Consider the following 25,525-nt stretch of genomic DNA (forward strand, 5'->3'; position numbering starts at 1 on the left):
AATGTGGATCAAATATTTAAAAATATTTTAACTATAAATATCAGATGGAAAAAGGAATTAAACACCAATCTAATGCATATTATTGAGCCTTTCATAATAAGAGTCTGTTATTTCAGTCTGTTGTTTTATTTCATATTTTTTAGCAGCAAATGATAAATAAATGATAAATGACCCGCACTTGTATAGCACCTTTCAGAGTAAGAACTCCAAAGCGCTTTACACCACAGTGTATCATTCATCCATTCACACACGCTTCACAAACCAGTTTTGTTTCACTTTAAACGTCAAATGTAATATTCAATTAATCAACAGAAGCTTAGATTAGAACACTTAACGATAACATATTTTGCCTTTAAAAAAGTGAGGCAGTTGAATGTACAGAGTATGCTTGTGCATGTGCATGGTCAGGATGGTACCACCTCTGCCTCAGTTTGAGCCAGGAAAAACCCTGCCACTGCTAGCTAACTACATGTTGTTTTCGTCCAACAAAGAATATTAATGTAAGAACTTGTTCAATTGAAAACTGTGCCGTTATTCTGTTAGAAAATCTTAAGAATTTCAAAAGTCATGTTGGTTGTTTTATAGGGTTATAGCTGAACTTCCTGATTCCAGATGCTTTGAACGCCAAATGATAAAATCTGAGCATCCCTAATTATTACTAAGGTTATTATTAAATGTTCTATGTAATGTTTTATATAAAACAAAAAAAAGGTCAGAGTAATAAACTAGAAAATTTTGGAAGAAATTTTGAACGGGACTGCCTGCTGGCACAAGATCGTGGCCATGAGTTATGGAGGGCCAAAATCATGATATTGTGGTGACGTTGGGGTGATCACCCCAAAATCCCAACTTACCTCTTTTCCCACAGCCGAGCCGGTCGTTTGCATGTAACATGTGTGGGGGTGCACCTTGCCGTTCGGGCCGCATTAACGTCAGCGGAAAAAGAATAACAAAGATCCTCTGGGTAAGAACTGCCTGTAGCAGGTCCCTTAATGAAAACATGCACTGGGGAGATTAAAAAAAAATACAATTATTGATGTTAATGCGGCTTGAACGGCAGCGTGCTAAATGACACACATCAGACTCCCTTTCATCACTGCCAACAAGTGAAGAGGTAAATGTGTTAAAACGTTTAAGAATGACAAAAGTTTTGTAACCACCTGTTACAAACCAGTAAATGGATTTAGTCCTCGCGGGCTCCCGTAGAAGGAAACATGGTGTCGCCCAAAGACGTAGACCCGCTCCCATGTATTTTAGACCCAAATTTATGGTTTTATGTTGCAAAGCCTCTTGGAGTCCTCCTTCGTCAGCATAATGTGAAATTTCATTTTTTTTGCTGATGACAGCCAGATCTATCTCCCCCTTCAACGTGGGGAGGATAGATCTGTTTCTCCTTTATTGGACTGTTTGAAGGGCATAAAATGTTGGATGGCTTCTACAGGTGCTGGCCAGTAAATTAGAATATCATCAAAAGGTTGAAAATATTTCAGTAATTCCATTCAAAACGTGAAACTTGTACATTATATTCATGCAATGCACACAGACCAATGTATTTCCAATGTTCATTACATTTAAATTTGATATTCATAAGTGACAACTAATGAAAACTCCAAATTTGGTATCTCAAAAAATTAGAATATTCTGAAAAGGCTGAATATAGAAGACACCTGCTGCCACTCTAATCAGCTGATTTACTCAAAACACCTGCAAAGGCCTTTAAAAGGTCCCTCAGTCTTGTTTTGAAGGCCCCACAATCATGGGGAAGACTTCTGACTTAACAGCTGTCCAAAAGACAATCATTGACACCTTGCACAAGGAGGGCAAGACACAAAAGGTGATTGCTAAAGAAGCTGGCTGTTCGCAGAGCTCTGTGTCCAAGCACATTAACAGACAGGCGAAGGGACGGAAAAAATGTGGTAGAAAAAAGTGTACAAGCTCTAGGGATAACCGCACCCTGCAGAGAATTGTGACGACAAACCCATTCAAAAATGTGGGGGAGATCCACAAAGAGTGGACTGCAGCTGGAGTCAGCGCTTCAAGAACCACCACGAGGAGACTCATGAAAGACATGGGATTCAGGTGTCGCATTCCGTGTGTCAAGCCACTCTTGAACAAGAAGCAGCGCAAGAAGCGTCTCGCCTGGGCCAAGGACAAAAAGGACTGGACTGATGCTGAGTGGTCCAAAGTTATGTTTTCTGATGAAAGCAAGTTCTGCATTTCCTTTGGAAATCAAGGACCCAGAGTCTGGAGGAAGAGCGGAGAAGCACAGAATCCACGTTGCATGAGGTCCAGTGTAAAGTTTCCACCGTCAGTGATGGTGTGGGGTGCCATGTCATCTGCCGGTGTTGGCCCACTCTGTTTCCTGAGGTCCAGGGTCAATGCAGCCGTCTACCAGGAAGTTTTAGAGCACTTCATGCTTCCTGCTGCTGACCAACTTTATGGGGATGCAGACTTCACCTTTCAACAGGACTTGGCACCTGCACACAGTGCCAAAACCACCAGCACCTGGTTCAAGGACCATGGTATCCCTGTCCTTGATTGGCCAGCAAACTCGCCTGACCTTAACCCCATAGAAAATCTATGGGGTATTGTGAAGCGGAGGATGCAATACGCTAGACCCAACAATGCAGAGGAGCTGAAGACGACTATCAGAGCAACCTGGGCTCTCATAACACCTGAGCAGTGCCACAGACTGATCGAGTCCATGCCACGCCGCATTACTGCAGTTATTGAGGCAAAAGGAGCCCCGACTAAGTATTGAGTGCTATACATGCACATTCTTTTCATGTTCATTCTTTTCAGTTGGCCAACATTAGAGAAACAAACATTTTTTCATTGGCCTTTAGAATATTCTAATTTTCTGAGATACCAGATTTGATGTTTTCATTGGTTGTCACCTATAAATATCAAAATTAAACGTAATGAACATTGGAAATACATTGGTCTGTGTGCATTGCATGAATATAATGTACAAGTTTCACGTTTTGAATGGAATTACTGAAATATTTTCAACCTTTTGATGATATTCTAATTTACTGGCCAGCACCTGTAATTTTTTGCACCTAAATGAGAGCAAAACGGAAGTCATAATACTTAGTCCTGGCAGAAGAAATGGCTCAGGTGCTGATATTGACCTTGGCCCATTGACCCCCTATGAAAAGAAAATATTCAGTAATTTGGGGATAAAAATGGACTCCTCACTTAATCTCGACACTCACGTAAATACAGTGGTGAGGTCCTGTTTTTTTTTTTACCTGAAACGACTATCCAGGATCAGGCCTCTGCTGTCCAGAGCTCATCTGGAGTCTGTGTTGCATGCTTTCGTCCTGTCCCGTCTGGACTACTGTAACGCTCTGTATGCCGGTGTCGGTACAGGATCTGCTCGGGTGCAAGATCGGCTCGGGGTCCTTCGACTGCCGATGACGTCAAAGTACGGCAAACCCACTCGGACAAAAAACACTACACATCTATACTGTTGGAAAGAATTTAGCAGTTTCGTTATTAAAATAATGTTTCTTAAGACGTAAGTTTGTGTTTATAATAGTATTTGTAAAATAAAACACTATGTTTGATTCATGTTGAACTCCTCTTTGAGCACATCCCTTGAAGGATCATATGGTATTAGCAACACCTGTGAAATTGTATTTGCAGGAAAGAAGTGTGTCCCGTTTATTGAAGTATTTGTGTTGAGTTTTTGACGTCTTGTCCATGCGTAGTTCAGTTACGCTCATAGCTGCTAGCCAAAGCTCTGGAGTTAAAAGTTTTCTGGCTTTACTAAAATACCTGTCTGTACTTATTTGATTGATGGTAGTTTTACTTTCTATTAGACTCCAAATGTAATCATTTGGCACGTTTCTAATTCATAATTTGTAATAATGTAATCGGCGATATTAGCATTAGCATTCCTATGGGTTTTTCCATGTATATTAGCATTGCGCTAACCACTCGCTGCCAAATTGCAGCCTTTGCCATTAGAAAATCTCCTTTTGTCACATCGCAATTTAATTGCACACGCAGTTAATCGTTCAGCCCTAATATACTTGCAGCTCTATGCTAAAAGTGTATTTTCAAAGAGGTAATGATGGATTTCTTTGTAAAAGTTGTCCATCTTTCCAATAGAAAAAATTTGCCTGGACCAACGTCACGTGATAACAACGTTACGTGATTACGTAATTCCGTAAGGTTCATGTTCAGCCAATCAACTACTTAGACGTCATCGGCAGTCGACGGACCCGAGCCGATCTTGCACCCGAGCAGATCTTGTACCGACACCGGTCTGGCCCAGTGCACGGTTGCACAGCTCCAATTTGTACAGAACTCTGTGGCTAGGTTCCTGACAGGTACTAGATGTCGAGAGCACATTACCCCAGTGCTGACTGCTCTGCACTGGCTCCCGGTGCAATACTGAGCTAAATTTAAAATCTTAACTCTCGTTTATACGGCCCTCCAGGGCAGTGCCCCCTCTTACATTACTGCACTTTTGCACATGTATGCTCCATCTTGCTCTCTTTGCTCAGCCGAGCAGGGACGTCTGGTGGTCCCCCGGCCGAAATATCGATCGAGGGGTTATCGTGCATTTTCTGTTTTGGTTCCAACTCTGTTGAATGAATTGCCATTGAGCATTAGGCAGGCACCATCCCATCAAGTCTTTAAGTCTCGTTTAAATACTCATTTTTATTTGATTGCTTTTCATCCCTAGGGTTCTTTGAATTGCCCTGACATTATGGTTTTTAATACCTCTTCTTTTTGATCAGGATGCTTGATCTTATTTTGTCCACCATTTGTTTTTAATCGATTAGTCTTATTCCGTTATCTGTCTGTATTTGTAATATTGCTTGCTTGTTATTTTATGATTTTATGTTTTTATCTTGCTTTTATGCCCAGGTACTGGGAATGTTTTTATGATGATGCTGTTCAGCACCTTGGGCTTCTGATAACGTTGTGGAAGGTGCTCTACAAATAAAAATGATTGATTGAAAGCTATTTTCCAACCACTAGGCATAATTCATTTTCAACATCATTTTGATGGATATTTTCAGGGATTACCAGTAAAAACTACACATTGTCTCTTTAAAACAAAATTAAAGCCAATACCAAATAAAAAAAAGAGTGATTGAGGGCGTCAGCGTCAAGTTCTTATGAACATTAAAATATGTTAGATATGGGAAGTGGACCAACAGTACACATCTCTGTCCTCCCTCTGCACTGAACGCTGGTGACCTGCTCCCCTTTAAAAGGCGCCACTTGTCAGCCATGATTGGAGGGACTGCTGTGCAGGACTGATCAAGGGTGGAGCTGTCCATAGTGCTGTCCATGGTGCTGCATACTGTTGGTGAAGCTCTGGATGACCCCTGTGATGTAGACAGAGTCAGTGTTCCTCTTCTGCAGCTGGTTGAACAGCATGTCCACATGTGGCATGATCTTGTGACACAATGCCAGCAGAAAGCCGAAATCTTCTTCCTCCAGCATTCTCACAAAGCCTCCTGCCTCTCTCTCAGTGATTGGATCAAAGTCATCCGAGTCTCTGATCATCTGGAAAAATCTGAGGAGGTCATCCTTGTGCTCATACACTGTGTTGACATCTCTCTCTTGGACAAAATGTGCCGGTTCTGATCCACTTCTTCCTTGTGTTTCTTCACTGCAAGCCTGTGTCCCTCGTCTCTAGCTGCATGGCAATGTTAGCTCTGCCTAGCATAGGTAGCTTCACCGTGTTGTCCATGTGCGCCCGGGATAACTCATGTTTCTTCACCTTCTCAGAAAAATGTTTCATGTCCGTAACTCCTGACTCAATCCATGCCTCATCTGTCACAGTCGTTTTGAATAACAAACACGGAAAGCAAAATAACGCATTAGCGTGATTGCATCCAGCTAGCCAAGCCTTCCCAGAAGCCTGGTGTGTACAGTTTACCTCTCTCCTCCTGCTGGCTTATCTTTACGTCGAGCTGATATGGTCCAAGCTCTTTGACATTAAGTTTTTCCACCATAGTTCTCCTCTCGAACGGATACTGGAGAAGAGACCGAACTGAATTCAGTGGCTGCTGAGATCCGGTATCCATGCTGGTTGTATCACTGGCGTCCATCTGCGTCACGACCATGACCGTCACGACCAAAAACGTGCTGGAGTCGAGAGTCTCCGAGTTCTGCCGAACACCAACGAAAGCCTTTGGCGGTAGCTCTATCGCCCATCATGCTTCTGAAACAACGTCGACGCTGATTGGATACATTCCCATTCCTACCGTTTGATTTTCTTGTCAGCAATTGGCGGACTGCTTTCGTGATGTTTGGGCGATTGAAACACAGCCCACAGCCTTTCTGTCGGCTCCACAGCTCAGCAGAGAGCTTCTGACCAATATATATATATATATATATATATATATATATATATATATATATATATATATATATATATATATATGATTTGTTTTTGTTACAAAACACACAATTAACTTAGAATATGTGATTATTGTTAATTTTATTTATTTATTTTTTTAAATAAAAATTAAAATCACTGGGGAAAACTGGGAGGGCGGCGCCCTATCGCCCTCTACTGGCCAGCCGCCACTGATGATGAGTCAGCATAAATGTGCGAGGTGGAGGACCTCCTGGCTGATGAGTCAAATCCAACTGATGTTCAATTTTGTACCGGACTAATGTAACTTTTCTATATCAATCTTATATTTTATTTATGATTGTATAGGTGTTTTATAATGTCCTCCCTAGGATGCCGACTGTACAACTGGCACAGGACTACAGTTGTAAACTAGCCTATGGCTAACTCTGGCATGTTTCAGCGTGACTTATGTTAACATGCACTGTCCTGATTATTAATAAATAAATTGAAATTGAAAAACCCGAGTACACGTAGTACTACTGCAACATGTTTATAATCAAGTAAAAGTAAAAGTAGTCGCTAACACAGTTTTTATTTCTGGGCGGGCCTGATCGTTTCCTCTCATCATTTTCAGAAATAATGAGGTAACCACTGGACAACAGGAATAACATCTTTATGGTGCTCTGTCTCCTAACAACACCCACTCTTGTGACCTCATCACTCTTTTCTCTTCATGACCTCCACTGGCTTCCTCTTCCTCAGAGCATCACAAAAGTCCTCCATAACCAGGTGTCATGCCAATGTAATTATTAGTGGTGTGCATCTCCACCTGCCTCACGATTCGATCCGATTCCGATTATCTGCCTAACGATTCAATTTGAGTCTGAAATGCATCACGATTGTTCACACAAAATTTTTCATTACTTAATAAAAGCAGTAGAATAGTTTTCAATTTATTTTTTATTTCGATATCCCTGAAATACAGAACATACATCTATTCACTATAGTGAGCAACAATTTTTAAAGTGTGCTGCCTATAATTACTTAAATAATATAATAAATAATGTTTTCTGTGGAGCGGCTTTAAGATAGAATATTACTGAACTTAAAAATTGTAAACAAATACTGTGCAGAGAGCTGCTTTAACCAATCACAACAAGTGACAGCAGTCAGTACCGGTCGCTCGTGTACGTCAAAGCTATCTTTCATAAGACGATAATCAATAAAACGATTTATATAAAGTGGATCCAGAAGTTGTAGCCCGTCTCTGCCTACAATATTTAGATATTTTTCACCCTGTTGGTGGTTTTACTGAGCAGGTGCCACTTTTGTCATACATTTCTTTTTAAAACATGTTTAGACTGTTCAGAATACAAATCCAGGCTCTGTCACGTTTAATTGTTGTAATTAAACTTTGTAGGTGGGGAAGGTCAGAAAAGGATCCGATCATTTTGTTTTTCCCTCATTTACAGTGACGGAGATGACGGCGCAGTGCGCCTGGTTCTGGTGTTCATCACGTTAAATTATATCTATTTGCAACAATTTTCACAAGAAAACAAAACCGTTAAAAGCAGGCCTTGTGTTGACCGGACAGTTCCCGTATTTGACCGTCTATTTTGACGGAGAAAGAATTACCCCGACGCATGCAGACGAACTGACATTTTATTCGTTAAGCACATCGCAGCTGTAGCTAAATCGCTCAAGAAATGATTCCCATCTGAACATCTGAGCTGGACACGGCTTAGACAGCTCGCCGTCAGCGCGTACGTATGGTCCACAGTGAGCTGAAGATGTGTAGAGGGGCGTCGCAGAACCAGAGCGCATGCGGGAAGATTCCTCCGACTGAAGCGAGCGTTTTCCAAACCCTGTCCCCCAGAGAGACTTGTCACTTAGAAAATGTTCCCTGATTATGAAACTTTGGCTGAATTGTGCTTGTTCCTGTCTCCAATGTGGCGACGCATCCAGGAGCCGTCTGAGGAGAAGCCCAGAATCTCACATCCTCTTCAGCTCAGAATGCGCACAAGCGTGACGCGTCAACCCGGTCTCACAGTAAGACCGGGTTGGACCTGTTCAGGTTTGCGCAGACAATCTTTACATTTAGAATTGGCACACAGATGTAAAATTAATGCAGTAAAATATAAAGCTTTTTTAAAAAATATCCATTCATTATTTTACAAGCACAGAGAGCCGCATTAGATGGATGGAAGAGCCGCATGCGCTCCAGAGCCGCGGGTTGCCGACCCCTGGGCTACGGCAACGCAATGCACATGTCATAGCAACTCTGCCCCTGGAAGTAGTTGTAAAACCTCAAAACTTGATTTTCCTCACGCGTCCAGAACATAGACATTGTGAGAATCTCATTATGTCATGTTGCTGCATCGATGCAGGATCATACACGGCTGAATCGCGATGCATCTTAGAATCGATCATTTTTCCCACCTCTAGTAATTATCCCCGCCAGAGTTGGTTTCCCCTGCGTCGGGAGGGTGTACAGGTGTTATGACAAATTCAGTTACGTCTCTCGTCTCTCGTCTCGTCTTCCTCCGCTTATCCGGGTCCGGGTCGCGGGGGCAGCATCCCAACTAGGGAGCTCCAGGCCGTCCTCTCCCCGGCCTTGTCCACCAGCTCCTCCGGCAGGACCCCAAGGCGTTCCCGGACCAGATTGGAGATGTAACCTCTCCAACGTGTCCTGGGTCGACCCGGGGGCCTTCTGCCGGCAGGACATGCCCGAAACACCTCCCCGGGGAGGCGTCCAGGAGGCATCCTGACCAGATGCCCAAACCACCTCAACTGGCTCCTTTCGATCCGGAGGAGCAGCGGTTCTACTCCGAGTCCCTCCCGAATGTCCGAGCTCCTCACCCTATCTCTAAGGCTGAGCCCGGCCACCCTACGGAGGAAACTCATTTCGGCCGCTTGTATCCGCGATCTCGTTCTTTCGGTCATTACCCAAAGCTCATGACCATAGGTGAGGATTGGGACGTAGATCGACCGGTAAATCGAGAGCCTGGCTTTCTGGCTCAGCTCCCTCTTCCCCACGACAGATCGGCTCAGCGTCCGCATCACTGCAGACGCCGAACCAATCCGCCTGTCGATCTCCCGATCCCTCCTACCCTCACTCGTGAACAAGACCCCGAGATACTTAAACTCCTCCACTTGAGGTAGGACCTCTCCCCCGACCCGGAGTTGGCAAGCCACCCTTTTCCGGTCGAGAACCATGGTCTCAGATTTGGAGGTGCTGATCCTCATCCCAGCCGCTTCACATTCGGCCGCGAACCTACCCAGCAAGAGCTGAAGGTCAGAGCTGGATGAAGCTAGGAGGACCACATCATCCGCAAAAAGCAGAGACGAGATTCTCCTGCCACCAAACTCGACACACTCCACACCACGGCTACGTCTAGAAATTCTGTCCATAAAAGTGATGAACAGAACCGGTGACAAAGGGCAGCCCTGGCGGAGTCCAACCCTCACTGGGAACAGGTCCGACTTACTACCGGCTATGCGGACCAAACTCACGCTCCTCTGGTAAAGGGACTGAATGGCCCTTAACAGAAAGCCACCCACCCCATACTCCTGGAGTGTCCCCCACAGGGTGCCCCTGGGGACACGGTCATAAGCCTTCTCCAAATCCACAAAACACATGTGGATTGGTTGGGCAAACTCCCATGCCCCCTCCATCACCCTTGCAAGGGTATAGAGCTGGTCCACAGTTCCACGGCCAGGACGAAAACCACATTGCTCCTCCTCTATCTGAGATTCAACTATCGATCGGACCCTCCTCTCCAGTACCTTGGCGTAGACCTTTCCAGGGAGGCTGAGGAGTGTGATCCCCCTATAGTTGGAACACACCCTCAGGTCACCCTTCTTAAAGATGGGGACCACCACCCCGGTCTGCCACTCCCTAGGAACTGCCCCCGATGACCACGCAATGTTGTAGAGACGTGTCAACCATGACAGCCCTACAACATCCATAGCCTTGAGATACCCAGGACGAACCTCATCCGCCCCCGGGGCTCCGCCGCTGTGTAGTTGTTTGACTACCTCAGCAACTTCTGCCCCCGAGATCGGACAGTCCATCCCCAGGCCTCCCAGCTCTGGTTCCTCCTCGGAATGCGCATTGGTGGGATTGAGGAGCTCCTCAAAGTATTCCTTCCACCGTCCGACTATAGCCTCAGTTGACGTCAGCAGCTCCCCATCCCCACTGTAAACAGTGTGAGCGAGTTGCTGCCTTCCTCTCCTGAGGCGCCGGACAGTTTGCCAGAACCTCTTTGGAGCCGATCGATAGTCTTTCTCCATGGCCTCACCAAACTCCTCCCACGCCCGAGATTTTGCCTCGGCAACTGCCACTGCTGCACCCCGCTTGGCTATCCGGTACCTGTCTGCTGCCTCCGGAGACCCACAGACCAGCCACGCCCTGTAGGCCTCCTTCTTCAGCCTGACGGCTCCCCGAACCTCTGGTGTCCACCAGCGGGTACGGGGGTTGCCACCACGACTGGCACCGGCCACCTTACGGCCACAGCTAGCAACAGCCGCCTCGACAATCGCAGAGTGGAACAAGGCCCACTCGGACTCAATGTCCCCCACTGCTCTCGGGACGTGGTCAAAGCTCTGCCGGAGGTGGGAGTTGAAGACCGTCTTGACAGGTTCTTCTGCCAGGCGTTCCCAGCAGACCCTCACTATGCGTTTGGGTCTGCCAGGTCTACGCGGCATGTTCCCTTGCCATCTGATCCAACTCACCACCAGGTGGTGATCAGTTGACAGCTCCGCCCCTCTCTTCACTCGGGTGTCCAAAACATACGGCCGCAGGTCAGATGATACGACTACAAAATCTATCATCGACCTGTGACCTAGGCTGCCCTGGTACCAAGTGTACCGGTGGGCATCCTTATGTTCGAACATGGTGTTCGTTATGGCCAAACTGCGGCTTGCACAGAAGTCCAATAACAAAACACCGCTCGAGTTCAGATTAGGTGGGCCGTTCCTCCCAATCACACCCCTCCAGGTCAAGCTGTCATTGCCCACGTGAGCATTGAAGTCCCCCAGCAGGACAATGGAGTCCCCTGATGGAGCACTATCTAGCACTCGTCCCAGGGACTCCAAAAAGGGTGGGTACTCTGAACTGATATTTGGCCCATAAGCACAAACAACAGTCAGTTACCCCCTCTAGATCTGTTTCGGCTCCAACCAGCCAAAAAATGCGTGTCCTAACCCTTACCCTAATCATAACCCTATAACAAACTTGAAATCGTCCCACAAACATGAAATCGTCCCACGCAAAACCATACTTTTTTGGTGATTGAATGTTATGGTTACAGTAGGTGTCAGGGTGAGGGTTATTTTTTTGTGCCCAAGGCAGGGCAAACAAATTTTGGCAGGGGTAACTACATTGGCACGACACCGGCCCCTCCTACCTCTCTGCTCCGTTGCTCTCCCTCCTCTTCCTCCCCACAGGACCAAGCTCTGAACTTGGGGAGACTCCGCTTTCTCCATTGCTGTACACAACTTATTTTCAGAATCATTATAGCCACACCTCCAATATCTCGTTCTGTTTAGTTGACCCTGTCGAACCAGAACCGCTGAAGACGCAGCGGCATGCTCTCGTCTTCTTTTAAGTTCTGTTTGCCATCCGAACATTTGTGCAGAACTGAAAGGCTAGCTAGCTTTTCTCCACTAAAGTTAGCTCAACCAGATGGCTCGTCAGTGATGACATTAATGATAACAAATAAACTCGATTGGATCAACAGCTTCGTCATTTTGTAAATATTGAAAATAAAATAAAATAAATGAGTTTTCATTCGTTTTTGCTGGCAGCAAATGTAACATGATCATTACTGAATCAACTAAAGCAAACGGGCCAGAAATTGATCCATGACATATTTAGTGGGAGTTTGGAGGGCTGACACCATGACTCAGATGGTGGAGATGGTAATGCAGCAGAAACAGCAGGAAGCTTCATCAATCGTTCTCATAGAAGAGCTGTTGTCGAACTTTTCAACAACTGACCACATGTATGTGTATGCATTTGAGCCAAATGTGTACCGTAGAACTGGACCCGACCTCTGACGGTGCAGCTTTTGCTGAGAAGTTGGGGTCCACCCTCCAGAGGCAGGAGGACAACACTGATGATGAAGAATGAACCTGGACCTGCTGGTTGGGGTGGAATACAGAGACCTAGAAGAACCATCACTGGCGATGTGAATTCTATGTTTATTGTAATTGTACCTCTGTAACCGTGGAAACGGCCGACAGAATTTCAGCTTTTTGTCCTGAGTTGCATCATGAATCATTTTGTTATTTTGTCTGACGCACAGCCTTCTGGGAGAACAGATCCTATTCAGTTGTTGAAGAGGAAAAGCCTTTGGAAATGACAGGAGGGTAATTAGGGGCAGGACGGAACCAGAACATCCCCGCCCACCTCGCTGACCACCGTCTGAGGCCGGCTTTCGGTTGAGAACTGATTTGTAAACAGTACAGGAATAGCGAGGCCCACGTGAGCTGTTCCTGAGGCTCCATCTTGGCTCTAAATTGCTGCTCAGCCTCGTCCGCTTTTGCAAATCCTTTTCACAATTGCCTTATTAACTGCAGCTCACTGCTGGACCCTTTATGAGTTATGGACTAATTTGAGCACCCTCTCCCTTGTTTTCCATAATTGCTTCCATTTCATTGGCAGGCCTGAAGAGGAGCTGAAATTTCATTAAACGTGTGGCCGCACCTCAGGTGTTCATTTCCCCCTCTCATAAAGCCGGAGCCTTCCTCGTCCTCCTCCTTGTCCTCTGCCTCCCTCCTCCTCCTGCCTTTATGGCAGCCCCTGGGTTTCATTAGATCAGCTGTGAGATGAAAATCTCCACAGCACTTTACAACGTCGATCGCACCTTATTAAAGCCAAGGGTACGGCGGCGAGGTCATGTGATTGATGGATGTATCCAGAAAAGCGTTTTCGTGTGAGGACGCAGTCGGCCATTGCTGTTTCCGGCATTTGCATCATGAGGATGTTTATGAAAGTGTTAACGCCCGTCTGCATGAACAGGATACAGGAGACTTTTATTTACTGATGCTTTTAATCATCCTGTCATTCAGCTGATATTTACTCTTACAGAATTCTTATGGGTGCTTAAAAATCCTATAAATGCTTAAAGGTTAACCAGGGCATTTAAGCTGAGGCTAAAATGGGATAAACAAGATGAATCTGGTAATCTACTGTTGGGAGCAGGTGTAAGAACTCAGTTTCCAAAGCGCTCTTGAATGCAGCATTACGCTTTGCTTCATTTAAACTGGGCGGTGTGGGTCCGGTAGGTGTGCTGTTGTGTCTGTCCCACTGTAAAAGCTGAGCCGTACCACACCTGGACCCTTTCTGTTCTAACGGACCGGTTCTGTGAGGGTGGAGCTTCTTTTTCCCCCGTGTCTTGTCTGGCTGTGAAGAAAACAGAATTGATGTCTGAATGCTGGTGACAAGCCTTACAGATTTACTCTCAGGTGGAGCATCAAAGCTTCTGCTTTAATGCCACGCCCGATACTTAAAACTTCATTGTTATTGCTTTTTGAATGCTCTGTGAGGGCGGAGCTTCTGGCATCACACAACTAGGGCTGCCACGTTTAGTCAACTCATCACGACAACGTCGACAAACGAAATAGTCGTCTATTAATTGCTAATTAACTGCTTTTGACTAACCCCAGAGTGTTTCACTTCACCTCATCGTTCACGGACGTGTGGAAGACGAGAAGGAAGATGCCACAAAGCAAAACCCAAGCAGAGCTGCCACCTGGACGCCATTATTGATTGGTTTAATATGTTCAGTTATTAATAGAATGACGCCGTGACTCCCATTTAGGTTTATCCCACCTGCCCAGTGAGAGCCCAGCTTGTGGGGGGAACCATCACCTGGATATGTGGACCATAAAGTACCAGGATCCACCTGTCTAGTGTACCACGATCTTCATGTAAATCAGGTGGTTTTCTAGTTAAACTAAAGACTTCACCAAGAGAACCATTGTTGTTGGACAGCTCAGAGGTCTAACTGATCAGCCGTTCATAAAACACAACCCTAAAACACCAAGTAAGGATTTATAAAAGCACTGAAATGGCTCTGCCCATTACCAGCTGGTCTGTTCCCTTAAAATTTTTTGAATAACTCAACTTAAAGATGATGATTTCATTCACTGTCACATGACTGAACAATTATATATATAGATATATACACACACACACACACACACACAGTGGGGCAAAAAAGTATTTAGTCAGCCACCGATTGTGCAAGTTCTCCCACTTCAAATGATGACAGAGGTCAGTAATTTACATCATAGGTACACTTCAACTGTGAGAGACAGAATGTGAAAAAAAATCCATGAATTCACATGGCAGGATTTTTAAAGAATTTATTTGTAAATCAGGGTGGAAAATAAGTATTTAATCAATAATAAAAATTCAACTCAATACTTTGTAACATAACCTTCGTTGGCAATAACAGAGGTCAAACGATTACTATAGGTCTTTATCAGGTTTGCACACACAGTAGCTGGTATTTTGGCCCATTCTTCCATGCAGATCTTCTCGAGAGCAGTGATGTTTTGGGGCTGTCGCCGAGCAACATGGACTTTCAACTCCCTCCACAGATTTTCTATGGGGTTGAGGTCTGGAGACTGGCTAGGCCACTCCAGGACTTTCAAATGCTTTTTACGGAGCCACTCCTTTGTTGCCCGGGATCATTGTCGTGTTGGAAGACCCAGCCACGTTTCATCTTCAAAGCTCTAACTGATGGAAGGAGGTTTTGGCTCAGAATCTCACGATACATGGCCCCATTCATTCTGTCCTTAACACGGATCAGTCGTCCTGTCCCCTTAGCAGAAAAACAGCCCCAAAGCATGATGTTCCCACCCCCATGCTTCACAGTAGGTATGGTGTTCTTGGGATGCAACTCAGTATTCTTCTTCCTCCAAACACGACGAGTTGAGTTTATACCAAAAAGTTCTACTTTAGTTTCATCTGACCACATGACATTCTCCCAATCCTCTGCTGTATCATCCATGTGCTCTCTGGCAAACTTCAGACAGGCCTGGACATGCACTGGCTTCAGCAGCGGAACACGTCTGGCACTGCAGGATTTGATTCCCAGCCGTTGTAGTGTGTTACTGATGGTGACCTTTGTTACTGTGGTCCCAGCTCTCTGCAGGTCATTCACCAGGTCCCCCCGTGTGGTTCTGGGATTCTTGCTCACCGTTCTCATGATCATTTTGACCCCACGGGATGAGATCTTGCGTGGAGCCCCAGATCGAGAGAGATTATCAGTGGTCTTGTATGTCTTCCATTTTCTGATAATTGCTCCCACAGTTTTGCTCCTTTTTTTCACACCAAGCTGCTTGCCTATTGTAGATTCACTCTTCCCAGCCTGGTGCAGGTCTACAATTCTTTTCCTGGTGTCCTTCGAAAGCTCTTTGGTCTTGGCCAAAATGGAGTTTGGAGTCTGACTGTTTGAGGCTGTGGACAGGTGTCTTTAATACAGATAACGGCTGTGTCTCAATTCAGGGTCTGCATCCTACCTCGGCCGGATTCGTCGGCCGGTTACGTCACAGCGCCGCGACTCGGCCTGTCCCAATTCGAAGACTCCTTCAAATGCGGTCGACGAATGCGGCCTTCTTTTCGCCTGAATGAAGGATGGGTCCGGTGTATCCTTCAATGGGTAGCATTTCCCAAGATGCCTTGCGGGCCGGCCGGCAGAAAAACTTAAAAACAATGGCGGACAGTGAAGCGGGAGCTGTCGGAGAGGATTGCGCTTATAAATGTAAGTATAAACTTGAAAACTGTCAGTTTAAGGACTTTTTGTGATACATGAACGTTATTTTAGTTAAAAATGTTACAGTAAAAGTGCTTGTATTGCGGTCTCGGCTCGTATGTTCGGCCGCTCGGTGTCGTACTTCTCCCGCTACGTTTCCCCCTGATTTTAATAGAAGTTTGTATTTTAGGACCAAAAGAGAAAACCAGGGAATTTATTAAGCTTAGGGCAGAGATGGACCACTTTTGATCACTGGAGCAAAGTATTCGGCGGCTGTGGCATGGAGGTACTATAACATCTCATATTTTAAAGAACTCGTTTGAGTTTATTTTTTCTGTGAAAACATGAAAGGAATAACCCGTTGTCCTCTTTTCTCTTCCTGTTTCTTTTCTTACATGTTTGTTAAGACTATTCTGGAGAAAATGGGCATCCAGGGGAAGGTGCCAGCAATGACCAGCTTCTGGAGCTGATCAGGGAGGACATGAGGCTGCAGAGGGAGGCAGAGCAGCAGAGGGCCCAGGAGAGAAGGGAGAACTTTGACAGCTTTTTACTTTGCTAGAAAAATGGTTAATAAGGATTAAACATGTACATGTAAAAGAAATATCTAAATAAAATCAATTCTGTATTAAACACTTGAATTCTATTTTTGTTTACAAATGAGAATTGTTTACTAGAGGGTATCCGCTGGGTCTTGAAAAGTCTTAAAAGGTGACAAATCGGTTTTGGTCAAATTAAGACCCTTAGAAAGTATTAAAAACTATTATCACATCTTTGCTCAGGCTCAGCTTGTCTAAAGTATTTTCTCTGAATTAGCTCTCCAACAGTCAAGGAAATGATTAACCCCCAGAGACCCACGGTTGTAACATTACAACATCAGATTTAAGTCCACAAAAATAAACCTTCCCCATTTTTTTTCTTTTTAAAACAACATTTACATTGCTAATAGGTCCTATTGTTCAGTTCTGCAACACTATTGGCTGTTAAAATGTGTAAATAGGCCCGTTTATCTGGCCTAGAACATGTGAAAGGTTAAAAAAAGATTTTGCAGTTGTTTTCTAAATTTGGGTTTCTGGGGGTTAAAAAGCTAAATAAAACGTCAAGCTCCATCATTTAAAGTTCCTTCTCCCTTCTGCCCAGCGGTTCCACGGTTGCTAGGCGACGGAACGTTCGCCGAGGGAGTTCATGAAGGCTAGGCCTGTCCAAATTCACAGCCGTTAACATCCGGTCTACCCGGCCGACGGAGGACGCAGCCCACGTCGGCCGGGTGGGCTGGGTCCTTCGAAGGATGCAGACCCTGAATTGAGACACAGCCAACGTGTTCAAACAGGTGCCATTAATACAAGTAACGAGTGGAGGACAGAAAAGCTTCTTAAAGAAGACGTTACAGGTCTGTGAGAGCCAGAGATTTTCCTTGTTTGAAGTGACCAAATACTTATTTTCCACCCTGATTTACAAATAAATACTTTAAAAATCCTGCCATGTGAATTCATGGATTTTTTTCACATTCTGTCTCTCACAGTTGAAGTGTACCTATGATGAAAATTACTGACCTCTGTCATCATTTTAAGTGGGAGAACTTGCACAATCGGTGGCTGACTAAATACTTTTTTGCCCCACTGTGTGTGTGTGTGTGTGTGTGTATATATATATATATATATATATATATATATATATATATATATATATATATATATATATATATACACACACATACACATACAGTTGTGGTCAGAAGTTTACATACACTTGTAAAAAATATAATATAATGGCTCTACTGAGTGTCCCGTTATTTCTAAAACTCTGATTTTTCTCTGATAGAGTGATTGGAACAGATACTTCTTTGTCACAAAAAACATTCATGAAGTTTGGTTCTTTAATGTATTTATTATGGGTTAACAAAGAAAAGTGATCACATTTGTTGGGTCACAAATATACATACAGCAGTGCTAATATTTGGTTGCATGTCCCTTAGCCATTTTCACTTCAATTAGGCGCTTTTGGTAGCCATCCACAAGCTTCTGGCAAGCTTCTGGTTGAATCTTTGACCACTCCTCTTGACAGAATTGGTGAAGTTCAGTTAAATTTGATGGCTTTCTGACATGGACTTGTTTCTTCAGCACTGTCCACATGTTTTCAATGGGGTTTAAGTCAGGACTTTGGGAAGGCCATTCTAAAACCCTTATTCTAGCCTGATTTAGCCATTCCTTTACCACTTTTGATGTGTGTTTGGGGTCATTGTCCTGTTGGAACACCCAACTGCGCCCAAGACCCAACCTTCGTGCTGATGATTTTAGGTTATGTTGAAGAATGTGAAGGTAATCCTCCTTCTTCATTATCCCATTTACTCTCTGTAAAGCACCAGTTCCATTGGCAGCAAAACAGCCCCACCACATAATATATGTATATATGTATATATATATATATATATATATATATATGTATATATGTGTATATATGTGTATATATATATATATATATATATATATATATATATGTATATATGTATATACGTATATATATATATATATATATATATATATATATATATATACGTATATACATATATACATATACATATATACATATATATATATATATATATATATATATATGTATATATGTGTATATATGTGTATATATATATATATATATATATATATATATATATATATATATATATATATATATATATATATATATATATGTGTATATATGTATATACGTATATATACATATATGTATATATGTTTACATGTATATATGTATATATGTGTATATGTATATATGTATATGTATATATATATATATATATATATATATATATATATGTATATGTGTATCTGTTTACATATATACAAATACATATATATGTATATATGTATACATATATATGTATATGTATATGTATATATATATATGTATATGTGTATCTGTTTACATATATACAAATACATATATATGTATATATGTATGTGTATATGTATACATATACATATATACAAATACATATATATGTATATATGTATACATATATATGTATATGTATATATGTATATATTAGGAGCTTTGTGGGTTAGAGTGTCTCGGGTTGCTTGGACACATAGTGGGACCGGGAATCAAACCAGCGTCTCATGGATCTGGTTAAAAACGGCGTTTCAACCCCACATTAAAATAAATGGCTGTTACTTTGGTCTGAAGGCTTGCATGCGCTCCCTCTGTACACGCCTATAGGAGAGGGACTGCCAGCATACGACACGACTAAAGTCTACATGTGGAGATGTGTATTAAAGTTTCTGCTCATTAATAATCGTAAATATGGCTTTTGCAGCTGAAAACAGTCGGACAGCAAATTATATTTGGTGTTGGTATTCGAAGCATGGCGGGCTGCCTGGGAAAGAGATCGTCTCAGATTAAAAACATGTTTATTTGTCGGAGAAACGTGACGCTGTTTATTTGTTATCCTGTTTCTGTTCCTCTGCCTTCGCTCCACCTGGGAACACAAAGCAATCAGCACTAATGAGCCAAGCCTGCTCCCTCCTCTAATAAAGACCTAATGAAAGACGGGCCGATGTTAAACCGGCAGCTCAGTGCAACCGCCGTTCTGCTCAGCGCGCGTTGGCCTTGTAGCCACCCTCAGTCTCTTCCTTTATCATTTTCTGTTTTATCCGAACGTCCTCGCCTCCCAGAGAACGCGCCGGCATGACCGAAGCTTCAGTCTGCTCCTAATGAGGATCTGATGTTTACACTACAAAAGGGTGGAAGCATCATCCTGTTGGGAAAAGCTGTGAGACTTCCAGAGTCAGACACACAAACCGAAACGTTGATTCATGTCTAATAAAATAATGCAGGTTGGTTGTAGCTGATGTTTCCATGGTTACAGAAGTAGAATTAGACGTTTCACATCTCTAGTGTTGGTCCTTCTAGGCCTCTGTGGTCCACCCTGACCTGCAAGTCCAGGTCCTGACTGATGGAGCTCATTCTTCATCAGAGTTGGGTTTGTGTGTCCTCCTGCCTCTGGAGGATGGGATGAAGGTCTGGACCTAGACCCAACAGGTACCGTCAGTATGGAGAGTTTTCAGACCCCCGTCAATTTTTTACTTCAGTTTTTAATAAATCTGCACACACTTCTAAAAGTCTGTTTTTCTGTCAACACGGGGTGCTGTGTGTACATTAATAAGGAAAAATTACATTTAACTGATTTTAGCTAATGGCTGCAATATAACAGAGTGAAAAATTGATGGGGGTCGGAATACTCCATACTCGTGGTAGATGTTCTGGTCCTGATCCACTTAGTTATGGCTCTATCCTTCAGGTCTGGTGCTCCATAATGCTGGAGTTCGTCACCAACCGTTGTGGAATGGTTGGAGGAGTTCCCCTGGGAAGATGTTTAGGTACAATTATGTTCTGAGGCTGAACTGGGAGTGAGTCCACTCCCTTAGCTCAGAACCTCTCAGCCCCCCAGCCTTGTCCCTTTCAGCCGTTGGAGTTTGCCACCTTTTAAGGTTTCAACCCTGATGTGTAAGTGGATCCTAAAGTTTCTCCTTTTTGCTCGTGTTCCAGCTGAGTGAGTTTGACACATAGCCCTTTGAAACATCAGCGGATTGTTTCAGTCCGTACAGAGTTCAGGATAATCTGTTTGAATCCCGTCTGTCTGGTTCTGAGCTGTTGGGTTTCATCTCTCCCCCAGAGGCCGGATCTCTGCTGCAGTCCTTGTTGGAGGGAGACTTTCAGACAGTTCTGCTGAGCCCACCGGTTCTGGACCTTCTTGCTGGAGATGGCAGCTGCAGCGAGGAGGAGGACGTGGAGACCTACCTGGAGAGACATCTGCTGCTGTATCTGACCCATGGTTCCACCAGCAGCCAGACCGACAGGTGATCCAGCAGCACGGATCAGCTGCTCTACGTGTAAACTAATTATGTTTATGTTTGTTTATTTGGCAGATGCTTTTATCCAAAGCTACTTACAATTTATAACCTGTAGGGCACATATGTCAGAGTCAAGGCCCGCGGGCCAGATGCGGCCCGCGGAGCATTTTTATGTGGCTCGCGAAATAAATATCAAAAATATATTAAAACTGGCCCGCTGGCTGATTTTACCGCAAAGACTACAACTCCCATGATGCTTTGCGGCGCCAGCGCGGAGCAGACGCGCCCCCTCCTTTGTGTTTTTTCAGCGCCGAGGCAGTCAGAGGTAGTTGGGTCTCTGCAGCTCCGCGGTCTCGGACAAACCACTCCTCTCACTCAGCGCCGAGTTCACTCAGCTGTTTTCTGACGTTGAAGCCCAGAAACTGAGATTCTAGCCGCTCAGTAATGTGTTCACGACTGACAGAGAAAGTTTTCCAACTAACTTCCAGACAGAGGTGATATAACTCCAGCGAGCAGCGACACGCTCAAACCAGCATGACTCTGTGGCTGCTGTCGTTGTTATTTTTCCTCCCCGACACACAACAACGTGGTCAAGCTGCTCAGACATGTTCATCAGCACAAACCTATGTGAGCACCTGTTGTCATCTAATGTTGTCATTATTATGATGAAGATGAACAAAACAACAGGAGTATCCTCCTCAGCTCAGATCAGCCCCATGATGCAGGTATCTGGCTGGAACAGGTGAGCATCACAGTAAACCAGTGGAGCAAACTGAGCTTTAAATATGTTGGTTTTATGCTCTTTTTCTGCTCCAAAACATGAAAGTTAACAGGTGAGATGTTGCATTTTCATTTAAGATAAAATGATATTTTTATTTTGTTGTTGGCCCGTGAGAAAAGATTAACCTACAGTAAACAGGAAGTGGAAAGGCTGCAGATAGATGAATAGAATAGAAAATCCCTTTATTGTTCCTCAGTGGGGAAAGCTAGACGTCACAGCAGCAATGACACTTATTACAGGAGAAAAAAAGGAGAATAAAAAATAAGAAAAATGAATTAACAAGAAAACATAAATCCTGAATAGATTTTAAAAATGCTGAATATACCACAAGTAATGAATACCACTGATGTGTTTTATTTAAAACTGACTTGCTCGTGTGTAATTTGGTTATTCCACATTCAGTGTTAATGCAGAAATATGTTTGTTTCCAAATTTAAAGGTTCAAAATTGCATATATGTTGATAAAGAAAACGTGCAAATTTGCCGTCACTTTTTCAAAAAATATTAAGTTTGGCCCTCGACTCCGTCCCAGAGTCTCATTTCGGCCCCTTGTGAGTTTGAGTTTGACACCCCTGCTGTAGGGCATGTTGTGATCTGTGGGGGAAACCGGAGTACCCGGAGGAAACCCCCGCGTGCATGGGGAGAACACGCAACTCCACGCAGAAAGGCCGCAGCCGAGTTTCGAACCTGCAACCTTTGTGCTGCGAGGCAACAGTGCTAACAACTGTGCCACCATGCAGCCAATTTAGGACTAGTAAATGCAAATCCAGGGTTGTTTCCTGGTTGCATCTGACTGGAACCATTCTGGAGGTGGAATAATTAGCCTTTTCATCATGACGACGTAGCCTCCTCCTGAGCTCCACCCCATCACGACTCACTCCATTTCTCCTCTTCTGTCTCTTCTTATTTGTCTCTTTAAAGTGATCTAATTAAAACACATAAATGATGTGGATGGCTCTCGTTAGTCAGATGTAGAATTAGCAGGTAGGAGAAGCCCAGAGTCATCACGTCTACTGGCAGCGTGAGGAAAACGAACAACTCCCTCGTCTTGATTTCTTCTGTCTGATTTTCCTCCTTCGTTCGACCTGATCTTGATCTGAACCTCCTGAATAGTCGGGCAGCAGTAGCTCAGGAGGGAGAGCTGGCTGTCTGGTAATCACAGGGTTGTAGGGTCGATCCCGGCTCCCTGCTGTAGTGTCCTTGGGCAAGACACTAGACCCTCCCTGACTGGTGGTGGCCGGAAAGACAGGTGGAGCCTGTCAGTGCGCCCCAGGGCAGCTGTGGCAATGATGTAGCTCATCGTGTGTGAATGGATGAATGATGCACGGGAGTGTAAAGTGCTTTGGAGTCCTTGGACTCCGAAGGCGCTATACAAGTTCAGGTCATTTGTCATTACTGGTGTCTGTCTGCAGGGAGCTGGTTCTGATGGCCCTCGCTGTGTCCTGCCTCCATGTGTTTGCTCAGAGTAACTGGACTGGACCTCCGGTCCCGTTCCTCCTGTGGGATGTGCTTCCGCCGGCCCTGCGGCCCTCTCAGGTAAGACGCTCATGCCTGAAAGGAAATGAGACGGTTTCTTGCTCTGCTATTGTTGAGGTGAGAAACACGGGGGTTCCCTTTGGGCTTTTAGCTCATAAACGATCAGGTTTGGGCCGATGTGGTGTGTGGTCAACAAAGGAGCTTTTATTTTGAAAACCACGCAGCATCTCCATTAGGAGATTTATTTTTTGTTAAGAGATGAAGGTGTCATTTAGTCTGTATGCTGTCTAGAACAGTGCTGTCCAATCTGCTGGGATCTCCGTAGGACCATCATTAGTTTTTCAGCAGAACACACGTCCAGAGTTCTGCTTCACGGAGCTGGACCTCCGTGCTCAGTCGCAGCTGGATGAGTCGGGCCGCTGAGTGTTGGAAAAATAGCTCAACAAGGGTGTGGCACACGTCAAAATTCTCTCAGGATTTTAGGCCCCACCCACAACGCCACGGCTCCCAGTGTCTTCTTTATGGTGGGAAACGGGTAATAATGGCTCTGTGATAGGAAAAGGTTGCCGAGCCCTGGACTAGCCGTTAGCACCTCAGTCCTGTGGTTAGAGAGAACCGAGGCCGTTCAGGTGACCTTCTACAGGATGGTTATATTCTTTTCTGCTCAAACATTGATAAACGTCTCAGATCTCCTTTAATGTTGTAAGTTTGTGACCAAGTCCTGATTCCTGGTTGTGTCCAACGTCCTCCTGATGATCCTGGACGTTTCAGGAGTTGAATCCTGATCCGACACCGGAGAGAGCGCAGACGAGTGGAGAGGCAGACGGAGCTGTAGGCTCAGGAGAAGTTCTCAGTAATGACGCATCTCTGGGGGTCCTAATTACTCCGACTCCAGGATATTGGTCCGCCGTAGCGTTGCACAATAACGTGTTTCATCCCACCGTTACACCCGAGGAGAGACCATTCCTTATGTCGGAGTAATTCCTTTGGCGTTAGTGATTTATGTGCTGTCACGGCGAGGAAGCCGTGTTACGAAGCAGGTCGTCCATACGTGTTTGACAGCACAGGTGAAGGCGAGGACAAACTCGGTAAAGTGCCTGTCATGTGGCTGTCTGAGCAACAGAAACCATTTAAATGCTGCTCAGGATGCCGTGGCAACAGAGGCAGGAAACGGAGGGATAAAGCTGCAGAATTTCATGAGTGGTGTAAGACATCCCTGGAGAATTATGGGATGATCCTGATTACTGCAGCAGCAGCATGGAGGACCACATGGCTCCGACCCGTAACATCTACATATCGCCACACGGAGACGTGGAGATGTTTCCGAAGCCTCGTCTCTGATTTTCTGCCTGGTAACAAACATCCTAATCATCAGGAAAATGGAACCGATTGGTGCAAAGAGAAGCTGGTTGACTTTACTGTTTCACTTGTATTCTCATGTGGGATTGTTCACGCTGAATCACACCGTCGTCATTCCCAGGTACTGTTCTCTCCCAGTACACCAATCAGTGGTGCTGCTGGTTGGAGGAACCGAGCCTCCTCCGGTTGGTGTCCCTGCTGCTGCCTGCAGGGATTCATCATGAATGCAAGCAGCTGGAATGAGTTTGGCTTCATACGTGTCTGGCCTCACAATTCCAGGGCGGAGAGGCTGGGTCAGAACCAGGATTTGGTTCTGCTCTGGTTTTGGGATGCTGGGATTCCTGTGTTCCTGAAGGATTTGGATGAAGGAACAGACACACCTGGAGGCTTCTGGAAGTCGGTTTAATGATCAACATCAGCTGAATCCCTCAGAGAGGTTTGTTGTTTGTTGGAGGGTGTGAGGAAGGATGATCCCATCTCATCATCCAGTAACACGATGCTCCTATCCAGGACCTCTCTCCTCCTCTCAGCAGCATCTGTTTCATCAGGAAGCAGGAAATGGAGAGTTTAGAGAGGTTTTCATTCTGGGAGAACTTTAAGGTGTTCCAGGAGCAGCTTTAAAGACCAAGTTCACTGAGAAACCATTTTTTTCTGATTCTAATGGGTCACTCTGAGCTTCTCATGCAGGCTGAACATGAAAATAGTCTCCTACACCTATCTCCTGCAGTAGCTTCTGATAGACAACAGACGGTGAAACTCTAGGATAGAAAATCCTGACAGATCTACGTCACACTGTCACTAATATTCATGGATTCACCCATCTGGACTCATGACGGGGAAGGCTGTTGTTGGTTTGGTCCAGCAAACAGCAGAGAATGTCTCGGCTAGTAGAAGCTAACCGTTAGCATTAGCAACTCCACCACACAGCAGAACTCCTCCAGGCTTG

The 25,525-nt window shown here is 44.6% G+C and overlaps 1 protein-coding gene across 1 annotated transcript in view; it reads left to right on the top strand.

Moving 5' to 3' along the window:
- The window catches only part of ttc27 (tetratricopeptide repeat domain 27), a 75,004-nt gene that overhangs the window by 8,983 nt on the left and 40,496 nt on the right, over nucleotides 1-25,525 (top strand). Inside the window, exons 2-3 of the mRNA XM_054749986.2 lie at nucleotides 20,786-20,969; nucleotides 23,157-23,280. Coding sequence (XP_054605961.1) covers nucleotides 20,786-20,969; nucleotides 23,157-23,280 — 308 coding nt within the window. The remainder of the gene's footprint in view (nucleotides 1-20,785; nucleotides 20,970-23,156; nucleotides 23,281-25,525) is intronic.

Source organism: Nothobranchius furzeri, chromosome 12 (assembly GCF_043380555.1).
Source record: "Nothobranchius furzeri strain GRZ-AD chromosome 12, NfurGRZ-RIMD1, whole genome shotgun sequence".
Lineage (NCBI taxonomy): Eukaryota > Metazoa > Chordata > Actinopteri > Cyprinodontiformes > Nothobranchiidae > Nothobranchius > Nothobranchius furzeri.